The 15,759-nt window shown below is 46.1% G+C and overlaps 1 protein-coding gene across 2 annotated transcripts in view; it reads left to right on the forward strand.

Moving 5' to 3' along the window:
* The first annotated feature begins 2,228 nt into the window (after nt 1-2,228).
* The window catches only part of NCLN (nicalin), a 28,037-nt gene continuing 14,506 nt past the window's right edge, over nt 2,229-15,759 (forward strand). The window contains exons 1-5 of one of the 2 annotated variants that reach the window (XM_083181428.1): nt 2,229-2,797; nt 5,127-5,317; nt 8,422-8,569; nt 8,679-8,773; nt 15,482-15,562. In XM_083181428.1, coding sequence (XP_083037554.1) covers nt 2,623-2,797; nt 5,127-5,317; nt 8,422-8,569; nt 8,679-8,773; nt 15,482-15,562 — 690 coding nt within the window. In that variant the 5' untranslated portion in view covers nt 2,229-2,622. The remainder of the gene's footprint in view (nt 2,798-5,126; nt 5,318-8,421; nt 8,570-8,678; nt 8,774-15,481; nt 15,563-15,759) is intronic. The other variant, XM_083181435.1, reaches the window with a different exon arrangement.

Genomic DNA, 15,759 nt, shown 5'->3' on the forward strand with positions numbered 1-15,759 from the left:
AAACTGTATTCTGTCCACCAAATCGTTATTTATTTTGGGACTACTCACCAATGTCCATAATACAGAGTGTGCAATACAATGTTCAACATCATGCTTTTTAAGTACGTAAATTTTTAACCATTGTCCATTTTAATAATAATATCAGTTTATTAAAATAAATAATGACATTCATTGTAATAGATCATCCAATCTTTAATTCATTTAATTTAAATTTAGTTTATTTTAGAACCACACATATTTTAGTAGCGCTGCTTCAGAACCTTGTGTTCTATTCCTCAATACACCATCTCAGTGCTGTGTCCGCAAAATGTTGCAGGCACGAGAATCGCATATGTTATGGGCTAGATCGCATCGCACGGCATGCATGCAATGTTTGTGCAATGTGATCTGAAAGCAGTACAAAAAGTATGTGCAGCACATTTTGTACTGTGCAATGCGATGCCCGCAGGAGCGCACATCGCATCGCACGCTGCTATTGCAGCGTGTATGGCCACCTTTAGGCACATAACCCAGCCCATTATTTAAAAAGTGTCTAAATTAATATAAAAAATCTAAAATTATTAAAAAATTTGTTATAAACATGTATAATAAAAGACTCGCTGTTCTTTTGCAGTCCCTCCTCTTCTATCTGCGTAGGCAGGACGCTGAGGACGCCATTACACCCCTCTCGTGACTGAGGAGGAAAGGAGGGGAGAGAAGGAGGAGATGGAAGAAGAGTGGAGGAGATAGAGGGGGCGGAGTGTTGAGGACTGGCAGTGGCACTGGCACAGCACACTGAGAAGAGGGATGGAAGGGGAGGCGGCACTGCTGCCTGTTCGTCATTTGATTGACAACTGACAGGCGCAGTGAGCAATGGGTAGGGGGCGGATCCAGACATGACATGTCATCCAGGCATTCACAGATAGCGCTACATGCCTCAGCGCAAGTGTCCTTGAGCGCGAGGAAGAGGGGGCAGGTCGCAGGAGGAGGACGACAGTGTGTGCGCGGTGCAGGGAGCTGCTCAGCCTCTCCATACTGCCGCCTGCTGTCAGACAGGCACTGCGGGCGGCATGCAGGCTGTGTGCACTCGCGGTGCAGGGATCAGCTGTTTATACTGCCGCCTGCCTGCTGTCAGACAGACAATGCGGGTGGCGTGCAGGAGGCAGTGACAGTGAGGGCTGAGGCAGCTTTAGCAGAGCAGAGAGGGAGACAGCGCCTTTTCAGCATGGCACCTCCCTGCTTTGCAGGAGCTGCTGAGTGGGTATTGCCGGCCCTGGATTGGATGATGGATTGTGTGCACACAATCGTGGAATGGATTGTTAGTACATTCTGTGTCCAAAAATCATCAAGAACTACTGGGGAGTTAAAGGGAAAGTTGGACACAATCATGATTGTAAGCATGTATTTCTGATGTAGACCACCTTAACATCATACTCGTCTACCTGAACCTCTCACTGAGAAGGGATGTATTAAAATACATCACCACCCGCCCGCCGCGATGCCAGCGCATATGTACTAACATATGCGGCTGGCATCACGGTGCGGTGACAGAGGCCTCCCGTGATACCTGTACTGTGGTGTGCGGGGGGTCTCAGTCATCTCCCTGCCACCTGCTTCTCCCCTCACGCCGGGGACAGCTAAGCAGGCTGTCCCCAGCACCTCCTCCTCCCCCTGCAGCCGGAAGGACGTCCGGCTGCCTTGCTAGGGGGAGGAGGGGTTTACCTCCCGGGGTCCAGGAGGACCTTTCAGGAAGGTAAGCCCAAGGGAGGGGGAGAGGGGGGGGGTCGGCGAGGCGGCGGGGTTGCGTCGGAGGTAGCGGGTGGCGAAAAGAAGTGCATAGGCTTCTATAGGGTATCACCACCCAAAGGTGGCGATACCCTACAATGCGGTATCGGTGCGGCTGGGTTTTAATACATAGGAAAATGCTGTAAAATCGGCTGTTTGTGGACTTCTCTGGTTATGCATACCTCCCAACATTTGATGCCTTGAAGTGCCTGCACCGAAATTTTAGGGGCGTGGTCTCTACTCGCAGTGCTGCTGTGAGGTCACACCCCTGTTTTCGCCGCTGTCCCAAAAAACCAGGACGTTCCCGCGAAAAGTTGGGAGGTATGGACTAAGGCATGATTGCCGTCACGTGTGGGGAGCTAGGTAATTTATAAGAAAGGAAGTCCAGGAACAGAGCATTTTCTCCCTTATGGAGAGGGTCAGGTAGGCAAGTTGCTTAATTCACATTCCTTCCCGGGACCTCACAAATGAGAAGGACGGTTCAACGAAAGGGAAATACCTATCTTGTAGAGTGCTGGCTATTTGCCCCACGTGTGCTGGACCTGACCACTAGGGGACCCGCAGGTCATTACAACGAAGGGAACCTATGATAGCATTACACTTTCTACTACTACTAGCCAGCTGACAACTGTCTGCAGAGGACCTTGCTTTCAGGTGCCCAGGGATCGCCTGCACGGAATTTGATTGGTGCTCTCACAGGCCCCCGTGTGAGCTGCCTTTTGCAGTGCCTGCTGGTCCCCGGTGTCAGTGCTGAGGAAGCTGTGGGCATTTGCGTCTTCGCCATTGTGTCTGTACGGTTCCACCCGGCCCGCTGCAGCCCCCTCGCCGCCCGGTCCCCACTCCCGTATAGCTGGCAGGATGCTGGAAGAAGCCAGCGAGGTGTTCGATAATATGCTGAAGGCGTCTCTCCCGCTAACCTTCATCGTCTTCATCCCGGCGGTGCTGCTCCTCGTGTCCCCGCTGCAGGCCGAGGCGGCTCATGAGTTCACCGTGTACCGCATGCAGCAGTACGACCTGCAGGGCCAGAGCTACGGTCAGTGTCGGCGTCTTCTTCCCATGGGCCCGGCCACCTGCGCCTTGCTATAACTGGGGCTGTCACTAGCACTGCATACATAGTCAGGCGCTCTGTATTCTCCTATATGTGATCCTTCTGTAGTATGCAGCCCAACCCTGTCCTGCCTGCCCTTGCTGCTTGGCGTATATGGGGTAATGTACAGAGCTTCTGATAGGAAATACCCTGTATTGCTTATGCTAACATTTATCACATTTATTTACAACCTGGGTCAATTTACAGTGGCGAATAATTTAGTTGTGCAGTGCGCAAAACTTCCTAAATTTTGCCCCTAGGGTGCTGTGAACAATAATACATAGAGATAGAGTGATGCCATTGGCCGTAATCAAATGCTGGTGTCTTCAATGCATGACTCCTATGTGAATTGACCTCAATTGTAGGTCTTTGTATCATGGAATAAATTCAGTTAGCTCATTCCTGTGATTTTGATCCGATAGGTGGTCCCATGCGGGTCGGCTCACATTCGGACATCATCATGGCTTCCACAAGGATTTGTTGGCTCTTGCAGCCATAGGTGTGGTATAGCACACAGACAGTCATTAGCCCAACGTCAGAATCCCGACTGCTGGGACTCAGACAGCAGAGTGAGCGCAACAAAGCCCCATGCGGGCTCGCTGTTCTTGCAACGCTGGGGGCACAGTGGCTTGCTATGCTCGCCACCTATTCTATTCTCCCTCTATGGGGATCGTGGACCCCACGAGGGAGAATAGCTGCTGCCCATCTGTTGGGGTTTAAACAGTCGATATTTCGACTGTCGGAATCTCGACAGTCAGTCATCCGGCACCTGCAGCAATGACTGGGATTGCATAATATAAATCATATGCAAAAGTACTGCATATGATGTATGGTATATGATGTATCTACCACGTGAGATGGCGGGGTTTCGCATATGATACCTCACACTAGTGGATAGGGACCTTACAGCCCACTACACACTAGATAACCCACACCGCGGACGATGTTGACCCCCGGTGATTCATGCATACACACTGGACGTTACCATCTAGTGACGTCACCTGTGACCGCTGAACACGTAGGTCATTGGCTACATAGCCGAAATTAACCTTCATGTCCTGATGAGGTTGTTATTTAATACATTAACTATATAGAGTGTACACACTACAAATATTTTTTTTCTTAAAGATATTGTTCAGAAGAGCTCCTCTAAAGGGCCCTGCTCACGGGCCGACAAGTGTTCTGAGCGAAGCTACTTCTACTGCAGGGCGTTGTGTGCTAAGCGAGCTGTCAGGGTCAGTGTTCTCCAATGAGAACGCTGGCCCAGCTTGATTAATAACCTTTGTGCAGGTTATTAATTGCGGCCAGATTTAGACCGGTTGGGCCATGCACTTAAATCACTGTGTGGTCTACACACACAGTGAGTTACATGTGTTTTCAGGTATTTTCTGAGTAATTTAGTAAAATCAGAAAATGCCTGAATGTTGCGCCGTGTGTAGGGCCCATAAGTGATAACTTAAGAAACTGGGTAGTATGTATGGGGCTTGGTGAGTTTTGCTTGATATGGTGACATTGCAGCAGATTTACTGCTCCAACAGCTGTTAAATAGCCACATACAGCTGTTAAGGGTTGCATTTTTTTCATGACCTGAGTTCCTATACCAGATGTCTAGTTCTCATACACCTGTGACATAAACTGTAGCTGGATAAATTGCTTAGATTGCAGTGTGGGTAGCACATTTTCTTGTCAGCAGGAAAACATACTATTAATTTAAAAAAAACGTATTTTTTTTTAGGTAATGTATTTATTCCCCGCACAAAAAAGGGGTAAAGTGTATATCCAAGTGTGCACCAACTGCTAGGGTAAATATTTCCCTAGGGTGTTTCTCTAACACCCAAAAAAAAGTAGAGACCAGGTAGACAAAAGATGGATTCAACCACCACCAACTCTGGATAAATAAAACGATACTTCCCTTATGTGTGATTATTCCTCTAAACAGGATCGGTATATATCGTATATCCTTGGGCTCATATTCATTTATACATGAAAAGAGAGCATATAATTCACATAGTGTATACTGTTTTAGTACATCACACACAAAAATACATCAGGATTTATATATGAATATGAGCCCAAGGATATACGATATATACCGATCCTGTTGAGAGGAATAATCACAAATAAGGGAAGTATTTTATTCAGTGCTGGTGATGGATGACTCCATCTTTGGTGTACCTGGTATTTATTCCCCGATCCACGCATAATAAGTGTAACCTTTATTTTATGTAGATACCTTACTTTCAATAACACACACATAACTTGACTTTGGCTGCAGGTACTCGGAATTCAGTGCTAAACACAGAGGCTCGTACAGCGGAAGCAGATGTGCTGAGTCGGCGATGTGTGCTTATACGCTTAGCAGATTTCTCTTTTCAGCAATACCAGAAAGCATTGCGTCAGTCAGCGGGTGCGGTTGTGATCATCCTGCCTCGTGACATGGCAGCCCTGCCACAAGATATAGTTCAGGTAATAACCCGATATGTTTATTTTCCTATTTTGCAGTTGTGGTAACAATGTGATTGCAGATTATGGCCCTCATTCAGATCTGATCGTGCTTCCCTGGCACAGTCTTTTCCTGGTTCACCTCATACCTCTCCGATCGCTCCTTCTCCGTCTCCACTCCGAGCTCCTCCTCTCCTACTACCCCGCAGCCAGTCGGTGTTCCCCAAGGGTCAGTCCTTGGTCCTCTTCTCCCTCTACACCACCTCTCTGGGCACCCTCATCAGCTCCTATGGTTTCCATTACCACCTTTATGCTGATGATACCCTAAGCCTGGGGTAGCCAACCCTAGTCCTCGAGAGCTACCAACAGTGCATGTTTTGCAGGTCTCCTCACAGAATCACATGTGAGCTAATTAGCTCCATCTGTGTATATTTTAAAATGTGTCAGTGATTAATGAGTACAGCTGTGCAGCAGCTAGGTTGTCTGGAAAATGTGCACTGTTGGTAGCTCTCAAGGGCTAGGGTTGGCTACCACTGCCCTAAGCTATCTCTCCTCCCCCGACCTATCCCCATCACTCCTGTCCAAGGTCTCCGAATGCCTCACGGCCATCTCAGCCTGGATGACCCAACGCTTCCTGAAACTAAACATGGCTAAAACTGAATTTCTAATCTTCCATCCCCTCTTCTCCCACTATCTCCATCAGCATTGGTGAAACCGAGATCACCTCCACCGACCAAAACGCGCTGCCTCGGTGTCATCATTGACTCCTCCCTCTTTCACCCCCCCACATTCGTGCTCTCACAGTTTTGCCGTTTTCACCTATGCAACATCTCACGCATCAGACTATTCCTCTCCACTGACGCGACCAAAATTCTCATCCACTCTCTTGTCATCTTCTGCCTTGACTACTGCAACATCCTTCTCTCTGGGCTACCTCGCACCCACCTCACACCTCTCCAATCCATTCTTAACGCTGCTGCTAGGCTCATCTTCCTCTCCTGCCGCTCTACCTCAGCCTCCCCCTCTGTCTATCTCTTCACTGGCTCCCCATTCCTTTCCGAGTTCTCTTTAAACTCCTCACCACCACCTACAATGCTCTCTCCTCCTCCACCGCTCCTTACCTCTTACCTTACTGATCTCTATCCACACTCCCTTCCGTCCTCTTTGCTCCATCGCTGACCACCGACTGACCTCTCACCTAATCACCTCCTCCCACTCCCGTGTCCAAGACTTCTCTCGCGCTGCCCACCTGCACTGGAACAACCTCCCGCCACCCATCAGGCTTTCTGATTCCCTTACCTCCTTTAAGCGCTCCCTCAAAACCCACTTTTTTCGACTAGCCGATCCCTCCTCCTAACCTCTTTTGATCCTCCTATCCTGCCTCCGTTCCCATCCGCTCCTACTTATCCTATTGTTTTTCATCCGTCCACCCACCTCCTTTTAGTATGTTAACTCTTATGAGTAGGGCCCTCCTTCCTCACGTACTCATCCTACCTCTTTACCTCACCTGTGCTCCTGCCTTGTTCTTGCCTTCCTCTACTTCATCTTCAGCGTCCTCGACAATTTCGACACCTACTTCTGAACTGATGCTGATTTTAGTTATACCAGCTATACCCCTATTTATGCTGTATTTTATCAACACACCCTGTGTGTTACCTTGTAATTTGTTTGCTATGTACGGCGCTGCGGACACTTTGTGGCACCTTATAAATAAACAAACTACTACCATTGCCAATGAATAGATGCCATGTGCATGGCATCTGTTCACATTAAGTGGAGAGCTTGTGGGCAAATCCCCATCAGTGATGTCGGAGACCAGGCATATGCCCCCTATAATGATGCTCATGACAATGTTGGTAAGGTTGCACTGTTTTGAGAGGGCGGCTGTTCCCTGCCTTCATCCTAATGGGATCATTAATGTCCTGTTTTATCAAGTTAATAACCTAAACAGCTTTGTCCACTTTTTTACTTTGCTATTTAACTGCACCCCTCATGTGTGACATCTGACGCAATGTATGCATTCATGTCCAGCCTATAACAAAGAATTGACTCCACCTGTGGATCTTTTTAAATGTAACAGTGAATAATGAGTGTACTTGCTAGGTGACCTGGAAAATGTAGCTTTTTGCGGTCCTGAGGAAAAAATTTGAAAACCACTGATATAAACTTTTCACAAACCCTTCCTTTACCATGTTTGCTTTCACCAGGCAGAACCCATAGGGGTCTTGTGTTTAGAAGCCCACAGTTTTACAGACGTGTGCATAGTCAGTGCCATCAGTGATCATTTACCTTTTGTTGGTTACACTTGCCATGCAATATCTTAATCTGTTTGGATAGTTGTGCTTGATCTTTTAATAAATATAATGGGCACAATGCACCAAATGGCTAATTAACTAAACTTGAAATGGTAATAACTATCAAATTGTATTCCCATTTCCTAGAAGTACATGCTACCCTGTAATTTGACTCAATCCTTTTGTTAATTGTTTCATGGGGGATATTAAATACATCTGCAAACTAGAAAATATGGGTGACCTTCTCTCACAGTAAGTACCCTTACTGCTTGACTCTGCAATTAATACATCTACCGGTCACTTCTGCTGATCTTGTATGTATATATTATGTACTATATTTATTTATTTATTTATTTATTTATTTATTTATTGTGGCTGATGAACTCTAAAAGGGCATACACACATAGAGATGTGTGCTAAGCACTTTTGCAAAGCTATTTAGGGTAGGAAACTTCCTGGCGTCCAGATCTCCCATGGGGAGCACATAAACATGCAGAGATTGTGCTAAGCAATTTTGCTTAAGTAAAAAATAGGGCGGGTAGTGGTTCAGAATGAGAGAGATCTCTCATTTTGTACACACAGATATTTGCAGTCATTTGCTAAGCAATTTGACTAGATTTTGACTGCATGCACTGACTTAGTTAGCAGGAGATAATTAATCTCTCAGAGCATACACACAGAGAACTGTTCTTATTGTCTAAGCAATCTAGTCAGATTGCTTAGAAAATAGCACAAAATCGCTCTGTGTGTATGCCCCATAAATCACCCATTAATCTTACAGAAATGTTGAATTGTAGGTTTTGTATGCGTTGGTAATACTTGATCTTGTTTTAGCAGCAATTTATGGACATAGAGCCTGAAATGCTGTCAATGGAGACTCCAGTTCCAGTATATTTTGCGGTTGAGGATGCAGAGCTTATATCTATCTATGAGCAGACACTTACAGCTTCTGCCAGCCAGGGCACCTCCTCTGCTGCTGAAGGTGAGTTATTATGCAGAGTAATAGTGGGTGAATGGGTAAGGAGATATGTCATTAAGCATAATCAAGTATGATGTATAAATTGCTGACTGCATCCTTTCTGCCCATATAGTACTCCTCCATACAGCTACGGCAAATGGATTCCAGATGGTGACTAGTGGAGCTCAGAGTAAGGCAATTAGTGACTGGCTGGTGACTAGCGTGGAGGTAAATTGTTGAACCTAGCTTTTATTATTTTTTTTACTCTACCTGTCTGACCGCTACTATTAAAATTTTGGTACTTCTTTACTTTCACGGCGCCACTAGATTAGGACAGATAGAAAATCGCGGTCATCGCGGGCATTGAATGCACTAAAAAATCGGGTGCGACGCGATGCCCGCGATTTCCCATAGGGACCAATGTTAAATTTCTCAGTGGACACGATTTTCTGTTCAATGCCTCAATTGACACGATTTTTCCATAGGAAACAATGTTAAATGGCCCACAGAGGCCAAATAGGCACCCTCAAGTTGTTAACGCCACCCCACGATCAACGTCAACCCGAAGCGTGGCGAGCGCAGCGAGCCCGCGAGGGGCGGCGGTACGCGTCCTCCGACCTTTTCATGCCCTACTATCCACTAGGGCGTGGAGTGAGAATAGAATAGTGTGGCGAGCGCAGCAAGCCACCGAGCCCGAAGCGTGGCGAGCGCACGCGGATACCTGTGAAGCCCGCGAAGGGACGCGTTTACCTGTGAAGGTATCCGCGTCCCCTCGCGGGGCTCGCTGCGCTCGCCACGCTTCGGGCTCGGTGGCTCGCTGCGCTCGCCACACTATTCTATTCTCACTCCACGCCCTAGTGGATAGTAGGGCATGAAAAGGTCGGAGGACGCGTACCGCCGCCCCTCGCGGGCTCGCTGCGCTCGCCACGCTTCGGGTTGACGTTGATCGTGGGGTGGCGTTAACAATTGTGGGGGCCATTTCACACTTGAGGGTGCCTATTTGGCCTCTGTGGGCCATTTAACATTGTTTCCTATGGAAAAATCGTGTCAATTGAGGCATTGAACAGAAAATCGTGTCCATTGAGAAATTTAACATTGGTCCCTATGGGAAATCGCGGGCATCGCGTCGCACCCGATTTTTTAGTGCATTCAATGCCCGCGATGACCGCGATTTCTAGTGGCGCCGTGAAAGTAAAGAAGTACCAAAATTTTAATCCTTTGGGTCCCAAGTTAATTTTTCAAAATAGGTGTGAAAATTGTCAAACATTTTTATTCATCTAAATGACCTGTAATGTTTACCTTTTTTATATAGAAAACTATGTGATTCATCGCGCCCTATGGGCGCTCTTCACACCGTCGTAAGGGGCTGCGCCCCCTTAATTTGTGAACTTTTGTATTGTGTGAAATATGGTTAGAATTGTATGAAAGATGCCCTGTATTGCAACTTGAGTTATAGGTGAAATGTGTTAAATAGAGAGCATATGATTTGGAAGGGGGTGTGTATTCTTTTGTTTAATTAAAAAGCGGTTATGGAGTAAGATGTACATTGATAGTGTGGAGGGTGGAGTGACATTTGTGGGGGCGTGTGTGTGTGTGTGCGCAATAGTATAGTAGGGCGTTTTTGAGTAAACGGCTCCCCACTGGCGGAGATCACGACACAGGACAAAAGGAGGCTGGGTAGTGAAAGGGGTGTGTGGGCATAAGGGGGACTAAAGAGGAGGGTGGGGGACACTGTGCAGCTTCTGCCAATGGGTGAGGGTCCAGTGTGGCAGCACAGGAGTACAGGATGGTGGCCCTGATTCAGCGTCTCATCCTACTGGGTGGGAGTTAGCCCAGCCTCCTGCACCCTATGAGGCATGATAGGGGTATGTGGGCATCACTGCGTCAGCGACTCTCCAGTGGTGGAAGTTCCAGTTCAGGAGAGCAGGAAGCTGGGTAGTGATAGGGGTGTGTTGGTATGAGGGGGACTAAAGCTTTTGCGCTGGTGCAGAGGAGGGTGGAGGACACTGCGCAGCTCCAGCCAGTGGGTGAGCATCCAGCATGCCAGCACAGGCGTACAGGACGGTTCCCCTGAGTCAGTGTGTTCTCCCACTGCGAGGCAGTAAGGGTGCATGAGAGCAGAAGGCTGGGCAGTAAAGCATGATAGGGTAATGTGGGCAACAGGGTGAGCGGGTCCCCACTGGCGGAAGTTACGGGGCAGGAGAATAGGAGGCAGGGCAGTGATAGGGGTGTGTGGGCATGAGGGGTAGTAAAGGTTTTTGGCTGTTGCAGAGTAGGGATGGCCATTGGTGCAGACGCCATTGGCATTCATGGCGATTTTGCACCCTGCCATCGATAGTCGTAAAATATTACTTGGACATCCATCGATTGTTGTAGCTATCGATGGTCATCCATTTTATCTGACTGAATAGGCCGTGGGTCAATCAGAACTCAGTGGCGGGACTTCCGGGTGTGGGGGTGCGGAGCTATGCTCAGTGTCCCGGCACCTTAAAATTTTTTTAAACTTGATCGGTTCTCCTTTGCCATCGATGTAGGGAAACCATCTGGTCCTCCCACATCGATGGCAAAAGTATTCAACATCGGCCATAAACCATCGATGATTTGAAATCATTGATGGTTGATGGCCATCCCTAGAACTGGAGGAAGGTGGGGGACAGTATGCAGCTCCCGGCAATGGGTGAGCGTCCAGCGTAGTCTGTGTCTCCTCCCACTGTGAGGGAGTGAAGGTGCATGAGAGCAGGAGGCTGTATAATAGTGTAATAGACATTGATGAAAGTTGTGGCGCTGGTGCAGAGGACCGTGGGGACACTTCTGGCAGTGGGGGAACCTGCAGCGCAGCAGCCAGGGCCAGATTTCCCACCTTCTTGTGGCGTTATAGGATCCCCCATTTTAACAAGGTACAGGTGGGACACATTCTTCACAGGAAGAGGAGCAACAGAACACCTGGACATGCACTGAAACTAGAACGAGGAAGAGTCTGGGGAAATTTGAGGAAAAATTATTTCACAGAAAGGCTAGTGGATAAGTGGAATAGCCTCCCATCAGAGGTGGTAGAGGCAAATCCAGTAGAGCTTAGGATAGGCATATTGATATCCTTACAAAGCAATAAGGATCAAATATGGTTTGCGGTAACATGTTCAAAAAAGAGGCAGACTAGATGGGCCAAGTGATTCTTATCTGCCTTTAAATTCTATTTTCCTATTACTATCTGCCTTTAAATCTGCTTGAAGTTCAAATTTACAACTATTTGCTGGTTATCTATTTAGTGCTGTAAGCTGTGCAATCACCTTTTAAACAAAGGAGATCTGCATGTTCAAAGTTTCAGCACATCTTTTTTAGAAAGCAATGTATAGTTGCTTATATTCACCTCCATATGTGAGGCATTGTGCAGTGTTGTGCCTGATAAGACAGTTCTGCTGCTTTCCCACTGCAGACCCATTTTAAGTACTGGTATTTTTAAACGGTATTTAAAACGGTATTAGCATTCCCACTGCAGCAGATTACCTTTTTAAATACCGCTTAAGTACCATTCCCATTGCAGTGAACCATTTAAAATGTAAAGAGTGCCTCCCCCCCCCCCCAAGTGTAAAGAGTGCCTCCTCTCCCCCCCCCCCCCTCCCCCCCCCCCAAGTGTAAAGTGTGCCTACCCCCCCCCCCCCCTCCCCTTGTACTTACCTGCACAGGGATCCAGGCCGGGGATGCAGGGCAGTGGGGAGGCAGCGGGGGTCCATACGGGGTCCAGGCAGTCCCTGTGCCTGATGAGAACTAGTAGTTCCCACTTTGCGCATGTGTCATGAGCGCAGAGCATAATAATGAGCCGCTCATTACATATGTGCATATGTAATGAGCTGCTTATTATGCACTGCACTCATGACACATGCGCAAAGTGGGAACTACTAGTTCTCATCAGGCACTGGGACTGCCTGGAATTTAAATGCCGTTTAAAAGGCATTCCCACTGCCTTAAAAACGGTATTTAACCGTGTAGGACTCTGCTTTTTAAACGGGTTGAAATACCGGTTATCTTTAACCGGTATTTCAACTCTGGCGCTTTCCCACTGCAGCCTTAAACGGTAAATTGCGCTGAAAAATCGGCAATTTACGGTTTTAGACCTGCAGTGGGAAAGGGGCATTCAAGTGTTACATTACTGTTATGATGTTCCATCATTGTTACTAGCTGGTGATGAAGAAAAACTTAAACCGATACAAGAGAAGTTGAACAAATCCTGAAATTAGAAAGCTTATTTCGAAGCTGTAAACTGCTTATATTTTAGCTGGGGAATAAAGTTTATGAAATGAACCGTACAGTGCTTTATTCTCCTTATCAAATCATCAAGCTCAATAAATAGAAAAATAAAGATATATAAAGACATGTCCTCTGCTTCAGACTACAATACTGTCATGTTTTTGATAAAGGTAAAATGCATAAAATTTTATTTTGTGCCAAATGTTTACCTATTACAATATATTGTTCACAGAGACCACTATATACAGTAGAAATTGTCTTTCATTCCTTATTTTATGCTTCATAAAGACCAATGTGATGTCTCGCTTTATTGTATTTATACGAGTAAAATGTTGCTTTTTGTCTATTACCTGTTACATAGAAACATAGAATTTGACGGCAGATAAGAACCACTTGGCCCATCTAGTCTGCCCCTTTTTTTAAACATGTTACCTTAAACCATATTTGATCCTTATTTTTTTGTAGGATCTCAATATGCTTATCCCAAGCATGTTTAAATTGTACTACTGTATTTGCATCTACCACCTCTGATGGTAGGCTATTCCACTTATATACTACTCTTTCTGTGAAAAAATTCTTCCTCACATTTCCCCTGAATCTTCCTCCCTCTAGTTTCAGTGCATGTCCTCGTGTTCTGTTGCTCCTCTTCCTGTGAAGAATGTCTCCCACCTGTACCTTGTTAAAACCCTTGATATATTTGAAAGTTTCTATCATGTCCCCCCTTTCCCTTCTCTGCTCTAAAGTATACATATTAAGATATTTTAGTCTTTCCTGGTACGTTTTGTGATGTAGGCCATGCACCATTTTAGTTGCTCTTCTTTGTACAGTCTCTAATGTATTTATATCCTTCTGGAGATATGGCCTCCAGAACTGAACACAATACTCTAGATGAGGTCGTACCAATGACCTATACAGTGGCATTATTACTTCTTTCTTTCTACTGCTGATACCTCTCCCTATGCAACCAAGCATCTGACTTGCGTTCTTCTTTGTTTTGTTACATTGCCTACCTGCTTTTAAGTCCCCTGAAATAGTGACACCTAGATCCCTCTCTTTCTCAGTAGTTTCCATTATAGTGCCATTTATACTATATTTAGTCTTTGGATTTCTGAGACCCAAGTGCATGATTTTGCATTTTTTGGCATTAAACTGTAGTTGCCATTCTCTAACCTGTTGTTACTTAAGCCCCATACACACTAGTTAACAATATTGGCCACGTATGGATGCTCTGAGTGCACCAACTGAACAAGATCATCGTTCAGTGACATCATCAGGACTCGCTAAACACGTGGGTCATTGGCTATATAGCCAAATTAACCTGCATGCAGTTGGTACAGTGGGCTTTAGCGCTGCCTGTGTGTTGAGATGGACCTTTGAGTAAAAATAGTATAGTGTGGTGTGAGGAAAGAAGACAGATGGAAAAGATAGTGTGTTTAAAAACTGGTGTTTATTGGTGATTTATAATTGTGGGTATTGATTAAATGGTGTTTCTGATACGCCTATTTGGGGTCCCCCCAGTGGGGAATTTTCAGTTTAGTGTCACTCCAGAGAGGGTCCCATAACGGGTTCAGGTAATCCCTTAAGGGGCTCCTTTAAACTCCCGTAGGTCTCTTTGTTTAACCGGGATCTATGGTCTCTCTGGGTGATATACACTGAAAAATTGGTTGACATGTCTTGTCTTAGGAACTGTGAGTGGAAAGGAGCTCTGAGGGCTTAAGGCAATTCCGGTGGAGCTCCTTTACAATCGCATAGATTTATTAAAAGCCTATGTCCTTTCTCACTTATGTCTTTCTAAAGTTAGAATAGTAGGGGGGGGGGGGGAGGGGCACATTTCTCTGAGTGATGTTGCTGTGCTTTTCTTGGAAAATAATCTGAGTCGGAGGTAGCCAGGTTAGTGGCTTCTGTCGTTCAGCATGACCCCTTTACAATCTCATAGGCTAAGGGTTGTCCTCTCCCACCAGGATTAAGTCTGAACTGTGCTGTCTATATTGTGTCTTAGGTGGTGAGTTGCTGTGCAAGTGTTTGGACGTACAATTCTGACGCTTGTCGATTTTAGATGCTCCTTGGTCCCGCTGTCCAGGTTGTTGGTGATAATTGCCAGTGTCTGGCGGTGCCCGTCTGTATTGGACCGTGGAGCCGCGGTGTTGGGGTCCTCTCTGTCTGCAGTGTTCCTTTTCCCAGCGCATACTGATGACTTCACGCGGGTCTCCGGACACACTGTGAATCTCGATGGCTGCGGCAAATGCCGCTGTTCTTTTCTCCCTGTTGGTGCTGGGGAGAATTGTTGAGAGTGATGATATAATGATTATGTTTATGCTCTCCTACGCATTCCGGCTTGTAGTAAGCCTTTTTCAACCTTGCTAAAGCCCACTGTACCGACTGCATTTAAATCTAAAGGGTTTGGGAAACCCTAAAGACACAGCAGCGCCTGCGAAACACATAAAACATAGGTGAGCGCAGTATATCAATCCCCCAATTTTCCAAAATTAACCTGCATGTTCAGCAGACAAGAAGGATCATTAATGATGCACATATCAGTTACGCTATTGAGTGTACACACTAGAAGATATTGTAAAAGATACCGCTCAGAACACCCTTTCTGAGCGATATCTTTTACAATGTCCTCTAGTGTGTATGGGACTTTATTTAAAAAAAAAAACCCTAATATACTTTTCATTGTTTGTATTTCAGGGACGTCTATCTGGTCTTGGTTCTGAAGACCTACCCACTATTGCCATTGTTGCTCACTATGATGCCTTTGGAGTTGCTCCAGTAAGTCTAGCACACATTAAATTATATTATATTACATTTTGGAGAACTATGTATCTTTTATTATTTTGTAGGTTGTCACTCAGTTTGCAAATACAATATATGTATTTTTTTGGGTACTTGTTTAGTTTCACGGCAGCAGCGTCTGTGTCCCCTTGCGGGCTCGCTGCGCTCGCCACACTATCTAGAATCAACTCCAT

Source organism: Crinia signifera, chromosome 1, assembly GCF_055691185.1.
Source record: "Crinia signifera chromosome 1, ASM5569118v1, whole genome shotgun sequence".
NCBI lineage: Eukaryota > Metazoa > Chordata > Amphibia > Anura > Myobatrachidae > Crinia > Crinia signifera.